A 14,543-nucleotide genomic window follows, 5' to 3' on the forward strand; every position below is an offset into this window, starting at 1 on the left:
AAATCTCTATTGTCACGTTGTAAATCTCTATTATTATTAATGACATCAATCACTTGTTCCACGCCATCAGATAAACCGTTGGCAGTATGATGAAATATATGTAATTTGTTATATCCATGACGTCATAGTTATAACAAGGGGTTGATATTACCCACGTCTATATAGTAGGTCTAGTTTGGTGTTTTACTCCCTGCTACATGCCTATGGCACATGACTAATATATAAAAAAAAAAAAAAACGCATGCGCGGATAAATAACAATGTTCCACGTGTAAGTTCTGACATGATTATTCACAATACGTCATTTTTGCCCTGCTGGCTCATTTTCACCATTGATTTCAAAACTTATTTCTCGATAACCTAAATCATTTTCCCTACAAAAGAAAATTAAATGGTTATAGACAGGAACTACGATATGCCAAATTGTAGTTTTGTATTTACAATGTACAAATTGTATGTTTTTATGGCCAAATAAGTAATAATAATAATAATGAGGAAGATTAAACACATACAGACAAGGGGGAGTACAGGGGGAAGAGGTGATTGGAGCCCCCCAAGATTTTCTTTTCAAATGATGTTTAAAAAAGAAGAGGGAAGATGAAGGAATAGTCAGGCAATGATCAAAGAAAGTATACGGAAAGTCTCTGGGATGGAAATCATTTTGTCGTGTCACTACAGGCCTACTGTACATTACAAATTGATCGTAATTACCATTGGAATTATGCTTTGAATCTTTTCTTATGACGCGAGTTATAAGTATTATGTATTATTATCACATTCATTATTACTGGCGCAGCTTGTTCCCAATTGACCCCTTTTTTGCACGACCCTGGAAATTTATAGACCTCGGACTAGTCATCAATATCATGCCACTATTTGCTCCACATTCATTTGCCAATCTTAATCTCTTTTCCATAATTTAAGTCACAGTCTTCAGATTTGTATATGGTTTTCATTCTATCTAATTTAATTTCTGATATTTTCCCCTTAAAGGTTAAATACTTAACTCGACAAGACAGTGTAAGAAAATGATTTTCCAATCGTGCAGTGTCATGGCTGTACACTGAAAAAAATCCGGTGTTGATTTAACACCAGCCCGGAATCTATATATATCCACACCAGAGAAGTGTTAAACAACACCAGTTTCGTTTTGGTCTAACACCAGATAGGTGTTTATACAACACCAATTAGTATTAAAACAGCATCGGTTTGATTCCAAACTGGTGTTGTTTCAATACTTATCTGGTGTGGGCCGGGCTGGTGTTAAATCAACACCGGAGTTTTTGCAGTGCATGGCCAGTGTAACTGACTGGTGATTTTATTCCAAATATTTTCCAAAGCTATATCACGATAATGGAACACTCTTCAAATGTTGGGCAACATACTGTCTACACAGCAATTGGTTAAAAAATGTATCCACCTCTGGGTAGTTTTCAACCAATACTGTGTAGTTTTCACCCAAAGCACACATTATTGGTTTAAAACTACCCAGAATTAGATATAGTTTTAACCAGTTGTTGTGGGTACAGTATGTTGCCAAACATTTTTGAGTGTATAAAAAATTAAAAAAATCGCAACAATTGGTCCACACGAACTAATTTTCATAAAAGGAAATAAATTGGAATCTATATTTCCAAAAATGTCGCTGTTGATGTGCAGCGCATAACATGTTCAATGTTCAATAATTACAAACGCCCAGTTCCCTGAATGTATATACTTCAGCTTATGACTGGTGTTAAAGATAACTTTATCCAGATAGACAACAAAACAATCTGTCAAAATTAGTTCGTGGTTTGCAAACAAATTCGGGCATGTGGAAATAAACCTATCAGACTAAGAGGATACGCAAACAAATGAATAAAGAAGAATCCAAATTTTAAAACATTTAAGCACGACTGCGACACTTGACATTTAAAATGGGATTTCAATTTAAACCGCACAAGTAATTAGACAAAGATATGAAAACCCCCAATACATAAAACAAATATACAGGTGCTGCGGATCCAGGGAAGGTGGCTTCGGCCAAACAATTTATTTCACTAAACTTATTTTTAAAAAAGCGGTAAAAATTACAATCTTTTGTGATTTTTTGGCTGGTCATTCATCCTACTATATCTGCACAGCAACTTCCACCTTTCAAAAGCGTTGCGCAGCCCCTAGATCTACCCCCTCCAAACTATTTTTTTTCAACACAGTCTTTGGTAATGTATTGATTTAATTGAACTGTCTACAAGTACCATTTTCTTTTTATTTCTTCCATCCATACATAGTGCTTTAGCGAATATCAAGGACATGATTTAAGATTTGGAAGTGTTAATAAAGTTGTGTTCACATGATGAAATCATTGCCACCACCTTCATCATCATCATCATCATCATCATCATCATCATCATCATCATCACCATCACCATCACCGTCATCATCATCATCACCACCACCACCATCATCGTCGTCATCATCATCATCGTCATCATCATCATCATCATCGTCATCATCATCATCATCACCATCACCACCACCACCACCACCACCACCATCATCATCATCATTATCATTATCATCATCATCATCATCATCATCATCATCATCAGTACCATCATTATCATTATCATCATCATCATCACCATCATCATCAGTACCATCATCATCATCATCATCATCATCATCATCATCATCAGTACCATCATTATTATCATCTTCATCATCACCAATACAATTGGTCATTGTCAATATTATATCAGAGCTATTTATTATAAAATCATCATCAATATTATAATAATCACCTGCAAAAGTTCAAAACCAAACATCATCTTATTTGCCTTTCTTGAACTTGTCATCGAGAGAAATGTCTTTCATCCGGTGTTAAACAACTCTGCTTCTAATTAGCCAGCTAGTCTATATATTCAGCCGTTTGAAGTACACAATTATTTCTTAATACGAGCCAGACTGACCCAATATCTCACCTCCTATAGAAAAAAAACTACCTTGATCACAAAATTATTGATATGAAATATTTTTTACGTAATTCATTTGATCCCTAGTGAATTACACATGTAAAAAAAAAACACTCTACAACTGAGAAAAAAGTCTGGGCCTTTAAACTACCCAATACCGTGATGCGCACGGACCGGGGAGCTTTCTCTGTCGACATCGTTTGCCCATATACGATCGCCAGCTTCTCCCCTTCACATTCTTTTCGTCGGCCGCTCATCGCAACGGACAGCGAAGAGATTGAGGTTCTTTGTCAAAACTGACCAGGAAAACTTTTGTTTTAACTAATTTTATCGTCATTCCACGAATATATATCCATCAGAATGGTAAGTGATGTACTTTCATTATCTCTTCTCCTTGAACTAATAAACATGATAAAATAGCATGCGTAACAAGAAATATGGTGAGACAAATAATAAAATAATGAACTTTGAGCGCTTGTTTGTATAATATGTATATTGTAGATTCCGAAGGCTATATATAGGCCCTACTTTACTTTAGAAATGAATTCAGTTCTTTTGGCGATTGATAATTTATTAAAGATAAAATAGAAATCGTCCGTGGAGCACAAACACAACAGGGGGAGGGGTGGGGGTGAATGGGATCCTTTAAGCGTGCGTATTTACACATCATCTGATACCAGCTTCTATGATAATAAATATTTCAGTCGTTAGAAACCATTAAAATATGGAAATTTGTGGTATTTAATTACTTGTTTTATCGGAGAGCTGTTCACATATGACGTCACAAATAAAAAAAATAAAATAAACAATCGTAACTATCTTATTACTTGACTGATTTTCATCACACATTTACCAAGGCTTTCTGCTTTTATAAGGTCAACTTCCCCTTTAAATGGGTACAATCATTTGCTGAAGAATTAATACTGCTTGTATAATCAGGTTATCGTGATATCATAGACACTAGTCCAATGCCGATCTTTTGATTTTAATCAAGTTGTATAATTTTTTATTTTGTATATACATGTTCTTCCAAATCCTAAGAAGGAATCAACTGACAAATTCTCATTTAAACTAGGCTATGACCTCGGTAACATATGTCTCACCCTCTCTTGTTTTCTTTGTTCCTATTCATTTCCTTGTAAAGTTATAATTAGTACTCTGCATCTTACGATCCTGACGATCGTCTCGCAGTGAATTAAGGAAGTGTTTGACACATTTCCTTGCACAAGATTGTATCATAATTCATTGGAATCACTGTAGGGGGAGGGGATGTCGGACCATGGACCCCCAAATGTTCCAAAACCAAGGGGGGGGGGGAGAGAAAAGAAAAAAAAAAAGGGGGGGGGAATTAGGATAAAATATTGTACTATTTTCTGAATGTTATGTCGAAATGCAAAAAAAAAAGATTTTCACAAAATATTACTCGCTTGCTTCACTTTATACGCTCGATTAAAAAAAAAAAATTTACTACATACACCATATTTTTCCCCCTCATTTACTTTGACTCATTATTCCACTAATAAGAATAGCATGACGATTGAAATCTTAAAATATAAAGAATTTTAGAAATCGCGCCCCAACTATTCCGCTCAACCCTAAACAACAACAATAATATCTCAGACATATGAATTACTTCATTTAATATCATATTTTATATCATATCCTTAATGAATTACCCGAGGTTGGAGCAAATATAAGGGATTCTTGGGGAGAGAACGGAAAAAAACTTAATCGTATATATTATTTCCGTTGATGGCCTAAAATGTACCTCATCACTTATCAGCGCATGGGACACACGTGGGCAAAATACCCTGGACTTGCACGGCTGCGATATTAATTACCCTTGACCCCGTGACATGAGATATAGGCTGCGTTTATGCGACCTCAAGCCAGAATCATGATTTGAATCATGATTTGAATCATGATTCAAAACACAAACATGAATCACAATATCACAGAATCAGCGTTTAGACGATTCTGGTTCGGAGGGTGCAGACAAGAAGACATGAAGAAATTGCAGAAAATAGCCAATTGTGCTGGGAAGATTACTGGAGAAGTGGCAAATGTGACCAATGAATGCGTTCAAGCAATCTTGAAACAGGCCTCACAGATCATACAAAATAAGGACCACCCCCTCCACTCATGTTATATTCAAATGCGATCTGGAAGGCGGTATAGATCAATGAGGGCTCGAACATCGCGTTTCCTTCATTCTTTTGTGCCGCTCTCCATTCGAAAATACAACGAACAACTTCAATCAAGCCTGTAATCTTGCCACTTCGTCAGTCACCTACTATATTCTCACACATGTATACAATTTACTAATATTACCCTGATACTATCGACTGAAATGAAAGCATTGAATGAGCAATTGTCTATTTATAATGATGATTATGATAATAATGATGAATGATAATGATGATAATGATAATTAATAATAATAATAATAATAATAATAATAATAATAATAATAATAATTAATAATGATAGGAAAATTATATTAATGATAATAGTAATAATAATATTAATAATAATGATAATGACAATGATAATAATGATATTGAAAATAAATAACAATAACAATAATTAAGAGCAAAGTTGTACCGATTTTGAGTGAAATTATTTTATATTATGTATTTTCCCCTTATTTGTATGACTGTATGTAGTTTGTTGTATTTCTTTGTATGTTTTTTTTTCTGTATATCCTGTAATAATGATAATGATAATAGTAATGATTGATTATTGATAATTGTAATAATAGAAACAATATTAATAATAATAATAATAGTAATAATAATAATAATAATAATAATAATAATAATAATGATAATAACAATGACAATAACAATAATAATAATAATAATAATACAATTAATAATAATAATCATAATGATAATAATAAGATTGATAATAATAATAATAATGATAATTATATTAATAATAACGATGATTAAGAGTAAAATGTTACCGATTTGATTGAAATGATTTTGTATTATGTATTTTTCTTCAAATATGTGTGATTGTATATATATTCTGTAGAATTCATCTTTACGCTTTGATTTTGTATATTTCTGTGTATATGTAAATGCCAACAAGAATATTTTCCTAAATGGACAGAATAAAATCAATTCTCAATTCTCAATTCTCAATTCTCAATTCATTCCAATGCTGTTTCTCCTCAGATTCGGGCCAATCCAGTGCGCATCACTAGTGCGCAGTTTGACAGAGGAAGTTTTTCGCACGTGTTTCGGCTCTCGAAAAATCTTTTGCTTCCAGAATTCAGTCTATACCTCATTTTGTTTACTTCTATCATATAGGGTCCATATGCTTCTATTCATCTTGTTAGTTTATCCAAAATGGTGTTCGGAAGTGAATTTCAGCGTAGATCCAATTAATATTGATACTGTATACTCAACAACAACTGATATCATTGTCTGTCCAGTTATTCATTTACTAGAACTTGAAGTTGAAGACATGACCAAAAAATTAAAAGTAGTGGACGATGCGATGACCAACACAGAACTTGAACATGACAAGAAATGCATGCTTAGTACATAATCATGTACATACAATGAGCATATAGAGCGCCTTGAGCTTGGCAAGAGTCAAACCGAAAGTAGCCCGACACAACAGTGAGGTCGTAGAATCATGATTGTAATCACGATATCGTTTATTCGAACATTTTCGTACGTGATTCTGCAGAAACGTCTTTCCAAACGCCCCTTTTTTCGTGTTTCATGTTTGTGATTCTAATCATGATTATATTCAATTTCGACTAAACGCAATCGTGATTCTGCAGAATCATGATTTGAATCATGATTCAGATCATGATTCTAGGGTAAAAAAGTGGCGGATAAACGCACCCATAGATGGACGACAATTTTAATAGCTCGACAGAGCTATCCATCAGGTCGATAAGAGGTCAACATGATGAGTGATGACTTTCAAAGGTATACTTTTACACCAAGATTGATTAATGCATGGAGCTGATGTCTTCAAGATCAGTTGCAGGGCCGAAGATGATTAAAAGACAAACCAAACAAGCAGTTCTTTGATATTCAAGGCAATCGACGCTAAATAATAACTTGCAAAGAAATTTGCAATTTACGCCAAAAAATTTATGCCACACTCTTCCGATAGTTGTGCTCACCTTTTCTCCCCCCCCCCCCCGCTCAGTCAGAATTTGGAAATAATATTTTTAAGGTGATTGCCACAATCCATTATTCAACCAGCCTCGGAACCTTTTTCAAACAGTTGAGTGTGGATTGAAAAAAAAAAGAATGGTATACTTCACATCCACCCTGTGTAGTCGGTGAATTGCTCATTCTTATAGAATAGCAGACTGGATCACTGAAATGTAGTGATAAAAGTTGAACGAAATGCTTTACAGAGCTACTTTCCATGAAATATAGCCGAAACAAAGTATTTAAGTCGAATAGTTTTTTTTTTATAAAAAAGGTGCCACGAAAGACCTTTAATATATTATTTTGCACAAATTCACGAAATATTCCCTTACTCATGCCCAGGGATCCCTATGATTACTGAGATTACGGGATTGAAAAAAGATTTGCCCTCTTCCTGAGTGGAAGTGTTGATTGCTAATTTTGCTGAGTCAATATGAATTCCCTCCAAATCCCAGTGTTTCTTTCAATAAATTCATTTTCTCTCAGGTCATTTACTTCAATACTCTCATACCTGAAAGATTTATCTTCAATTATGTGTAAATCCTTTTAAAATGTTGATTAAAAAAATGTAGTACCTAACCTCGGTCGATTCAGTGATTAATTCGTTCATTTATATAATGTGGATAAGGACTGGATATTGTCATTTTCATTTGGTTTTAGTTACAATGGTCAACTTCATTTCATTCAGGTTTTTATTTCCACAAATCCGTAACATTACAAAACTTTGGTCTAATTACTGTACATACAATACATACGATAATAATGAAATATAAAGTAGCAGAAACCTTAGAAGCAAATCTTTGTAAATATTAAATTTTAATACAATAACATTTGAAGCTTCGATTGCCAAACGCCAAAAATATCACAACATCGAGGAAAATATATTCTTGAACACATTTTCTTGGAGAGGGTGCAGTTCTCCTTAAAAAAAGTGTTAATACCACAAGGGCTGGCGCCACTATTATTCGAGGGACAACATAAAATTGATAACTTTTTAATGAAATATTGATTTAAAAAAATTAGTTTACGCCTCTTCACCATCTTCTTCTTTAAAAAAAATGCTATTTATCATTTTTTTAGGGGGGGGGGGGTGGGTATTTAATTTATTCATTTTTTTATCAATATAGGTAATTGCCCCCTAATCCTCCTACAGCGCCTTTGATAAAAAACTGATTTTTTTTTCTGCCTTCTTATTCTAAAATTCTAGCCCAAAGAGTTTAATGTATTTACGTGTTTCTATTTGACATGATATATTGTTTCAAATTTGGTGACCTTTTCCTGGTGCAGCCGACCGATTATTATTTATTTTTACTGTACATGTATTTTAAAGGGCATTACAACATGGATGATCAATGTCGTCATCCAAAGATTCTACCCTGAGCGTCTCGGCAGTAGGGGGGCATATTCCGGATTGAAATGGCCTTTCCAAAATTTGAAGCACATCAGGGGGTTTCGACTACAGGGAAGAGGTTCGAAAGGGTATACAAGGTGGAGGAGGAGGAGGGGGGGGGGGGTTTGGGTGGAGGCGGATGAGAAGTTTGGACGCGTATAAAAGCAGCGTTTAGATCCATGCCACTTTCCCCTCGATTTGATACTATGATTTTTCTGAATAAGATTCGAAGATCCGTGATCGGAAATCCACCAGGAGGGGAGTGGGGATAAGATAAAGAATAAAGGTCACTCCAGTGTGTTTCACATTTCAGTGTTGGATATTTTTATCTGAATTCATCTTTAAATAAAGGGGTACTTCGGGCTGAATATATTCATATCTAAATAAATAGTGGAAAATTCACACATGCTGAAAATTTCATTAAAATGTGACTTCATATAGTGAAGTTATTAAATTTTGAAATTTAGCAATATATTGTTGAAACAGTTATACGCTTGTCGTCATGAATATTCATCAGGTGGGCTAATGATATCACATCCCCACTTTCCTTTTTCATGTGTTATTACATGAAATCATGTTTTCATTTTTTCGTATAAATGTGAATGGTATGTCTCCCTAATAATGAAATAAGTTGCAGCAATGAATATCTAATGCACTAAATCAGTTGTCAATCCATTTTTTTAGTTGTTGCCGGAAAACATTTGAATGAACTTAATTTCTTATAATAAAATACAATAGTACAAGTGGGGATGTGACATCATGGGTTTGCTTATTAAATATTCATAAAGACATGGAAGACATACCAAGAAATGCTTCACCAAATAATGCAAATCTCTAAATACCATACATTTGTTATTCTTAGTCCAAATTTGATCAATTTTCATTGTTTTGATAGTCTTATTTTTAAAAATCTGTTCACATCTCATCATTTTAAGCCTTGATCCCTTTAAGACTTGACCTTAGCTCATTTCTTTTCTCCATGTCATGTAGGCGAAGTTAATAGACTTGAAAAGTTATTTAGGCCTATTACACACTCCAGGAAATTTACTCCTTTTAATGGCAAGCCTTAGCAAAAGCCTTGGCTCTCCGATATATGACTATGAAATTGTCGTGTTATGCATAGTCAGCCCCAACACCCACACGAATTTGGCTCCGCCCTCTCCCATTATCAAAATCGTTACGCGACCCCTGCAATGTCCCACTCATTGCACTTAGAGAACATATTACAATATGTAATTAACTCCTTTGGATCTTTGTGCCTGGTCTGAAAGATGCAAAGGTGTTTTAGGCCCAGTAAGGTACTCCCTGTGAAACGAAGGGTTACGCAAATTGAACCTTCCTTTACACAATTCAAAGTCCTTTCCTAATTGAATCCTCCTTTACTAAGTCGAACCTTACTTTAAAAAAGTTGAACCATCCTTTAAAAAGTTGAACCTTCCTTTACTTAGTCGAACCTTACTTTAAAATGGTGAACCTTCCTTTACAAAGTTGAACCTTTCTTTAAATAGTTGAACCGTCCTTTACAAAGTTAAACCTTCGTTTACAAAGTTGAAAGTTCCTTTACAAAGTTGCCATTCCTCCACAATGTTAAACCTTCCTTTTCAAAATTGATCCTTACTTTACAAAGTCGAACCTTGCTTTAAAAAGTTGAACCATCCTTTACAAAGTTGAACCTTCCTTTACAAAGTTGAACCTTCCTCCACAATGTTAAACCTTCCTTTACACAGTTAAACCCTCGTTTACAAAGTTGAAAATTCCTTTACAAAGTTGACCTTCCTCCACAATGTTAAACCTTCCTTTTCAAAGTTTAACCTTCCTTTACAAAGTCGAACATTACTTTAGAAAGTTGAACCATCCTTTGCTAAGTAGAACCATCCTTTACAAAGTTGAACCTTCCTCCACAATATTAAACCTTCCTTTACAAAGTTGAACCTTCCTTTACGGAATTGAACCTTCCTTTAAAAATTCCTTTACAAGGTATAAAATTCCTTAGCAAAGTTGAGCCTTCCTTTACAAAGTTGAATCCTCTTTTACAAAGTCGAACCTTACTTTAAATAATTACCCCCCCTTACAAATTTGAAACTTCTTCTACAAAGTTGAACCTTCTTTGACAAATTTCAACCTTCCTTTACGAAATTAAACCTTTCATTTTTCTCTAAGCATTCTAAGTGTGACGGTGCATGTTAACATTTTTTTATTCGTCCTACTTTTCTTCATAGCGTGAATGTATCTCAGTCCACGTCGGTCAAGCCGGAGTCCAGATCGGTAATTCCTGCTGGGAGCTGTACTGCCTTGAGCACGGCATCCAGCCCGATGGTCAGATGCCCTCGGATACATCTCGAGGTGGTGGGGATGATTCCTTCAACACCTTCTTCAGCGAGACTGGCGCTGGCAAGCACGTCCCTCGAGCAGTCTTCGTCGATCTTGAACCAACTGTTATTGGTATGTAAATACGGAATGAATATTCATGTCCTTTTGTTCGGTGCAAAAATTTAAGTCAATTTAGTGTTATTACCCATACGCCCCTTGAAACCCCAGATGAATATCAGTCCGGTCAACTATTGATTTCTATTTAGAACCCAATGGACCGACAAGTTTGTTTCCAGCTACTTCATGATTAGTTGAGATCCAAGATTGAACGATCAAAATTCATTTCAAAGAACTTCTCAAAAGATATTACAAACAATAATGTCTAGCAACTCGATGTGATTTGTCCATATTTTATCATCTCATCTGCCCTTCCTTTTAATGTTAATCTCTCAGATGAGGTTCGTACCGGAACATACCGTCAGCTCTTTCACCCCGAGCAGCTGATCACCGGCAAGGAGGATGCTGCCAACAACTACGCCCGTGGCCATTACACCGTCGGGAAGGAACAGATTGACATCGTCCTAGATAGAATTCGCAAGTTGGTAAGTTCTGCTGTTGTACTACGTCTACCCTTTTCTGAATACGAATCAAGATGCATACTCTTTACGGGCAAATTGCCAATTCGTCCACTCACCACATGGTCTACCTTCGTTTAGTCTGATGCAATTCCGTCCATCAATATTTCGTCTAACAACCATTTGGTCCAATAATCATTTGGTCCAATCATCAATTCGTCTAATTACCAGTTCGTCTGTGAAATTATCATCTCATAACCAGTTGGTCTAAAATTCGTTTTTGTTTCATTCATTTTGCCGAATTAACACTTAATAAGTCTAACTAGATCAAATGGTTATGAGACGAAATGGTGAGTGGACGAAATGGCAATCAGACCGCGTGGATATTGGACGAACTGATAGTAGACCAAATGATAGTAGATGAGTTGGCAATTTGACGAATTGGCATTGGATCATATGAAAATAAACCCTCTACATGCTATTGAAAAGTGTCGATTCTCTGTTGTCTGGTGGCTCAGGTCTGGTGGCTCAGTAGTCAAGCACCCTTATCATGAATATGAGGTAATGGGGTTATACAAAAATTGAGTACTAAATGGGTTCCATTGCGGGAGTCCTACCAAGGCTAAAAAAAATGGGCCCTTCGGCCTTCTTAACAGAATGTATCAGAATGGAGAAGGGTGATAATAACTTTATTTTTACAGGGCTCACCAAGAAACGTTTCATAAATCTGAAGCTGAAGTAAACACACTGGATAAACAGAAGTATTTCTATTATCTTAGACATTATCAGAATTGATGACTGTTGATTGACATTGAACGTTAAGTGGAGTTGGTCAACGGGGTTCTACACAAGTCAGCTTTAACTGTCTTACAGTATTAAGTTGAGTTTTCACTACCAGCAACCTTTCCATTTGTGAAGATTAAGAAGGTTCATAGGGATACACTTATATGGAACATCACCATAAAAGTGTAACTAAAGCTGTAAAACGATCTTGAACTTTTAAAACTGGTAGTCTATTAATTCCATGTATTGATTTTCATATTTGAGAAAAGAACAACCGGATATAATCTGCAATCTATAGTACACATGGTACATGTATAGAAATTCATTTGAAAAATTATGTTACAGCATCAAGTCATAATGTAAATACATTTCTGACTTGTACTCAGTACAATGTACGGTACACCACGATCTGAAAAACAAAATATTCACTATAGATCTCGGAACCAGCGATTTAATGAACAACGTGCGTGCCGGAAATGTATTTGCATTATATCTCCCTATTGTTCCCTCGAGTTACGCATTATTCACAACCAAACGAAATTATGATGATTTAAATCGTGTAAAGACCGCGCGAGTGAAATAGAAAACAGACCAACATTATGGCAATTTGCATGTAGAGAGATTAAACAACATACACTTCTTACTCAAGAGAGGAATATAATTGACCTAAATAGGAATGGGTGACTTCTCTAGATACGTGGCCGATAAATACAATACAAATATAAATGTTACGTTTGTCTTCCTTGCAGGCTGACCAGTGCACAGGTCTTCAGGGATTCCTCATCTTCCACAGCTTCGGTGGTGGTACCGGCTCTGGCTTTACTTCTCTGTTGATGGAACGTCTCTCCGTTGACTATGGAAAGAAGTCCAAGCTGGAATTTTCCATCTACCCAGCACCGCAGATCGCTTCTGCAGTTGTCGAGCCCTATAACTCCATCCTGACTACCCATACTACACTGGAGCACTCCGACTGTGCCTTCATGGTCGACAACGAGGCCATCTACGATATCTGCAAACGTAACCTCGACATCGAGCGTCCCACCTACACCAACTTGAATCGTCTCATTGCTCAGGTCGTCTCCTCCATCACCGCTTCTCTGCGATTCGATGGCGCCCTCAACGTCGACCTTACTGAATTCCAGACCAACTTGGTGCCTTACCCTCGAATCCACTTCCCTCTCGCTACCTACTCACCAGTTGTCTCAGCTGAGAAGGCCTATCACGAGCAGTTGACGGTTGCCGAGATCACTAACTCCTGTTTCGAGGCCGCCAACCAGATGGTGAAGTGTGACCCTCGTCACGGCAAATACATGGCCTGCTGTCTCCTGTACCGTGGTGATGTCGTCCCCAAAGATGTCAACGCCGCCATTGCTGCCATCAAGACAAAGCGATCGATTCAGTTCGTCGACTGGTGTCCAACTGGCTTCAAGGTCGGTATCAACTACCAACCACCCACCGTCGTCCCTGGCGGTGATCTTGCCAAGGTTCAGCGTGCCGTTTGCATGTTGAGCAATACCACTGCAGTTGCAGAAGCCTGGGCCCGTCTCGACCACAAGTTTGATCTGATGTACGCCAAGCGTGCTTTCGTCCATTGGTATGTCGGAGAGGGTATGGAGGAAGGAGAGTTCTCTGAGGCTCGTGAAGATATGGCTGCTCTCGAGAAGGACTACGAAGAAGTCGGAATGGATTCTATTGATCCAGCAGATGAAGAAGAGCAGGATGAATATTGAAGAAACGGGGCCATGTGCAGTTCAAAATCTTTCAAAAATACAAACATACAATTCAGAAAATACCTGCATCTATTTCCATAATATAAAACATGGACCCTTTTGCAGAACAAAGTAATACCTTTTTAGATACACACAGAAATTCTGTTATTTTGAAATATATACACTTTTACTTTTAAGTCTTCAATTAAAAGATATCATATCATTAAGATCTATGATCTTCGATACCTCATATGCAATATTTCACGAAGTGCATTATGACTTTAGTTTTGCCAAAATTTAGTAATAAAACATTCAGAAACGAAATTCATACGTCTGTCGGATTCGTGTACAGTTTATTCCTGTAACAATTATATAGAACAAGAATACTGGTCGTGTTGAAAATGATGAAGTTCTAGCTCTATTTTCATGTTATCTTTAAAAATATGTTCATCTGTTTTGATTGTGGGAGTTTTCTTACTTCCATAGGAACGCAACTGTGCCACAGAAGACAGAGAGAGAGAGAGGGGGGGGGGGGAGGTTAGATAGCTAGCTAGATATATGGAAGAGAGGGGGACGGAGAAGAGAGAGGGTCGGGGGGGGGGAGAGGGTCGGGGAGGAGATGGAGGAAGGGTATCGTCG

The 14,543-nt window shown here is 36.4% G+C and overlaps 1 protein-coding gene across 2 annotated transcripts; it reads left to right on the top strand.

The window, feature by feature from the left end:
• The first annotated feature begins 2,037 nt into the window (after positions 1-2,037).
• LOC129258858 (tubulin alpha-1B chain-like) lies at positions 2,038-14,341 on the top strand. 2 transcript variants are annotated; one of them, XM_064098601.1, is made up of 5 exons: positions 2,038-2,200; positions 3,041-3,316; positions 10,747-10,969; positions 11,291-11,439; positions 12,945-14,341. In XM_064098601.1, exons 2-5 carry the CDS (start codon positions 3,314-3,316, stop codon positions 13,923-13,925), a joined length of 1,356 nt encoding a protein of 451 aa, XP_063954671.1. In that variant the 5' UTR covers positions 2,038-2,200; positions 3,041-3,313; the 3' UTR covers positions 13,926-14,341. The 2 variants fall into 2 exon arrangements, with proteins under 2 accessions (XP_063954671.1, XP_063954672.1); XM_064098602.1 differs by lacking the exon at positions 2,038-2,200 and having other exon boundaries at positions 2,913-3,316.
• The last annotated feature ends 202 nt before the right edge of the window (positions 14,342-14,543 follow it).

This window comes from Lytechinus pictus, chromosome 4, assembly GCF_037042905.1.
Source record: "Lytechinus pictus isolate F3 Inbred chromosome 4, Lp3.0, whole genome shotgun sequence".
Classification (NCBI taxonomy): domain Eukaryota; kingdom Metazoa; phylum Echinodermata; class Echinoidea; order Temnopleuroida; family Toxopneustidae; genus Lytechinus; species Lytechinus pictus.

Coding starts and splice junctions, on each gene's coding strand:
- LOC129258858 (XM_064098601.1), top strand. Junction 10,970..11,290: donor TCTTGAACCAACTGTTATTG/GTATGTAAATAC, acceptor TTAATCTCTCAG/ATGAGGTTCGTACCGGAACA. Junction 11,440..12,944: donor TAGATAGAATTCGCAAGTTG/GTAAGTTCTGCT, acceptor TCTTCCTTGCAG/GCTGACCAGTGCACAGGTCT.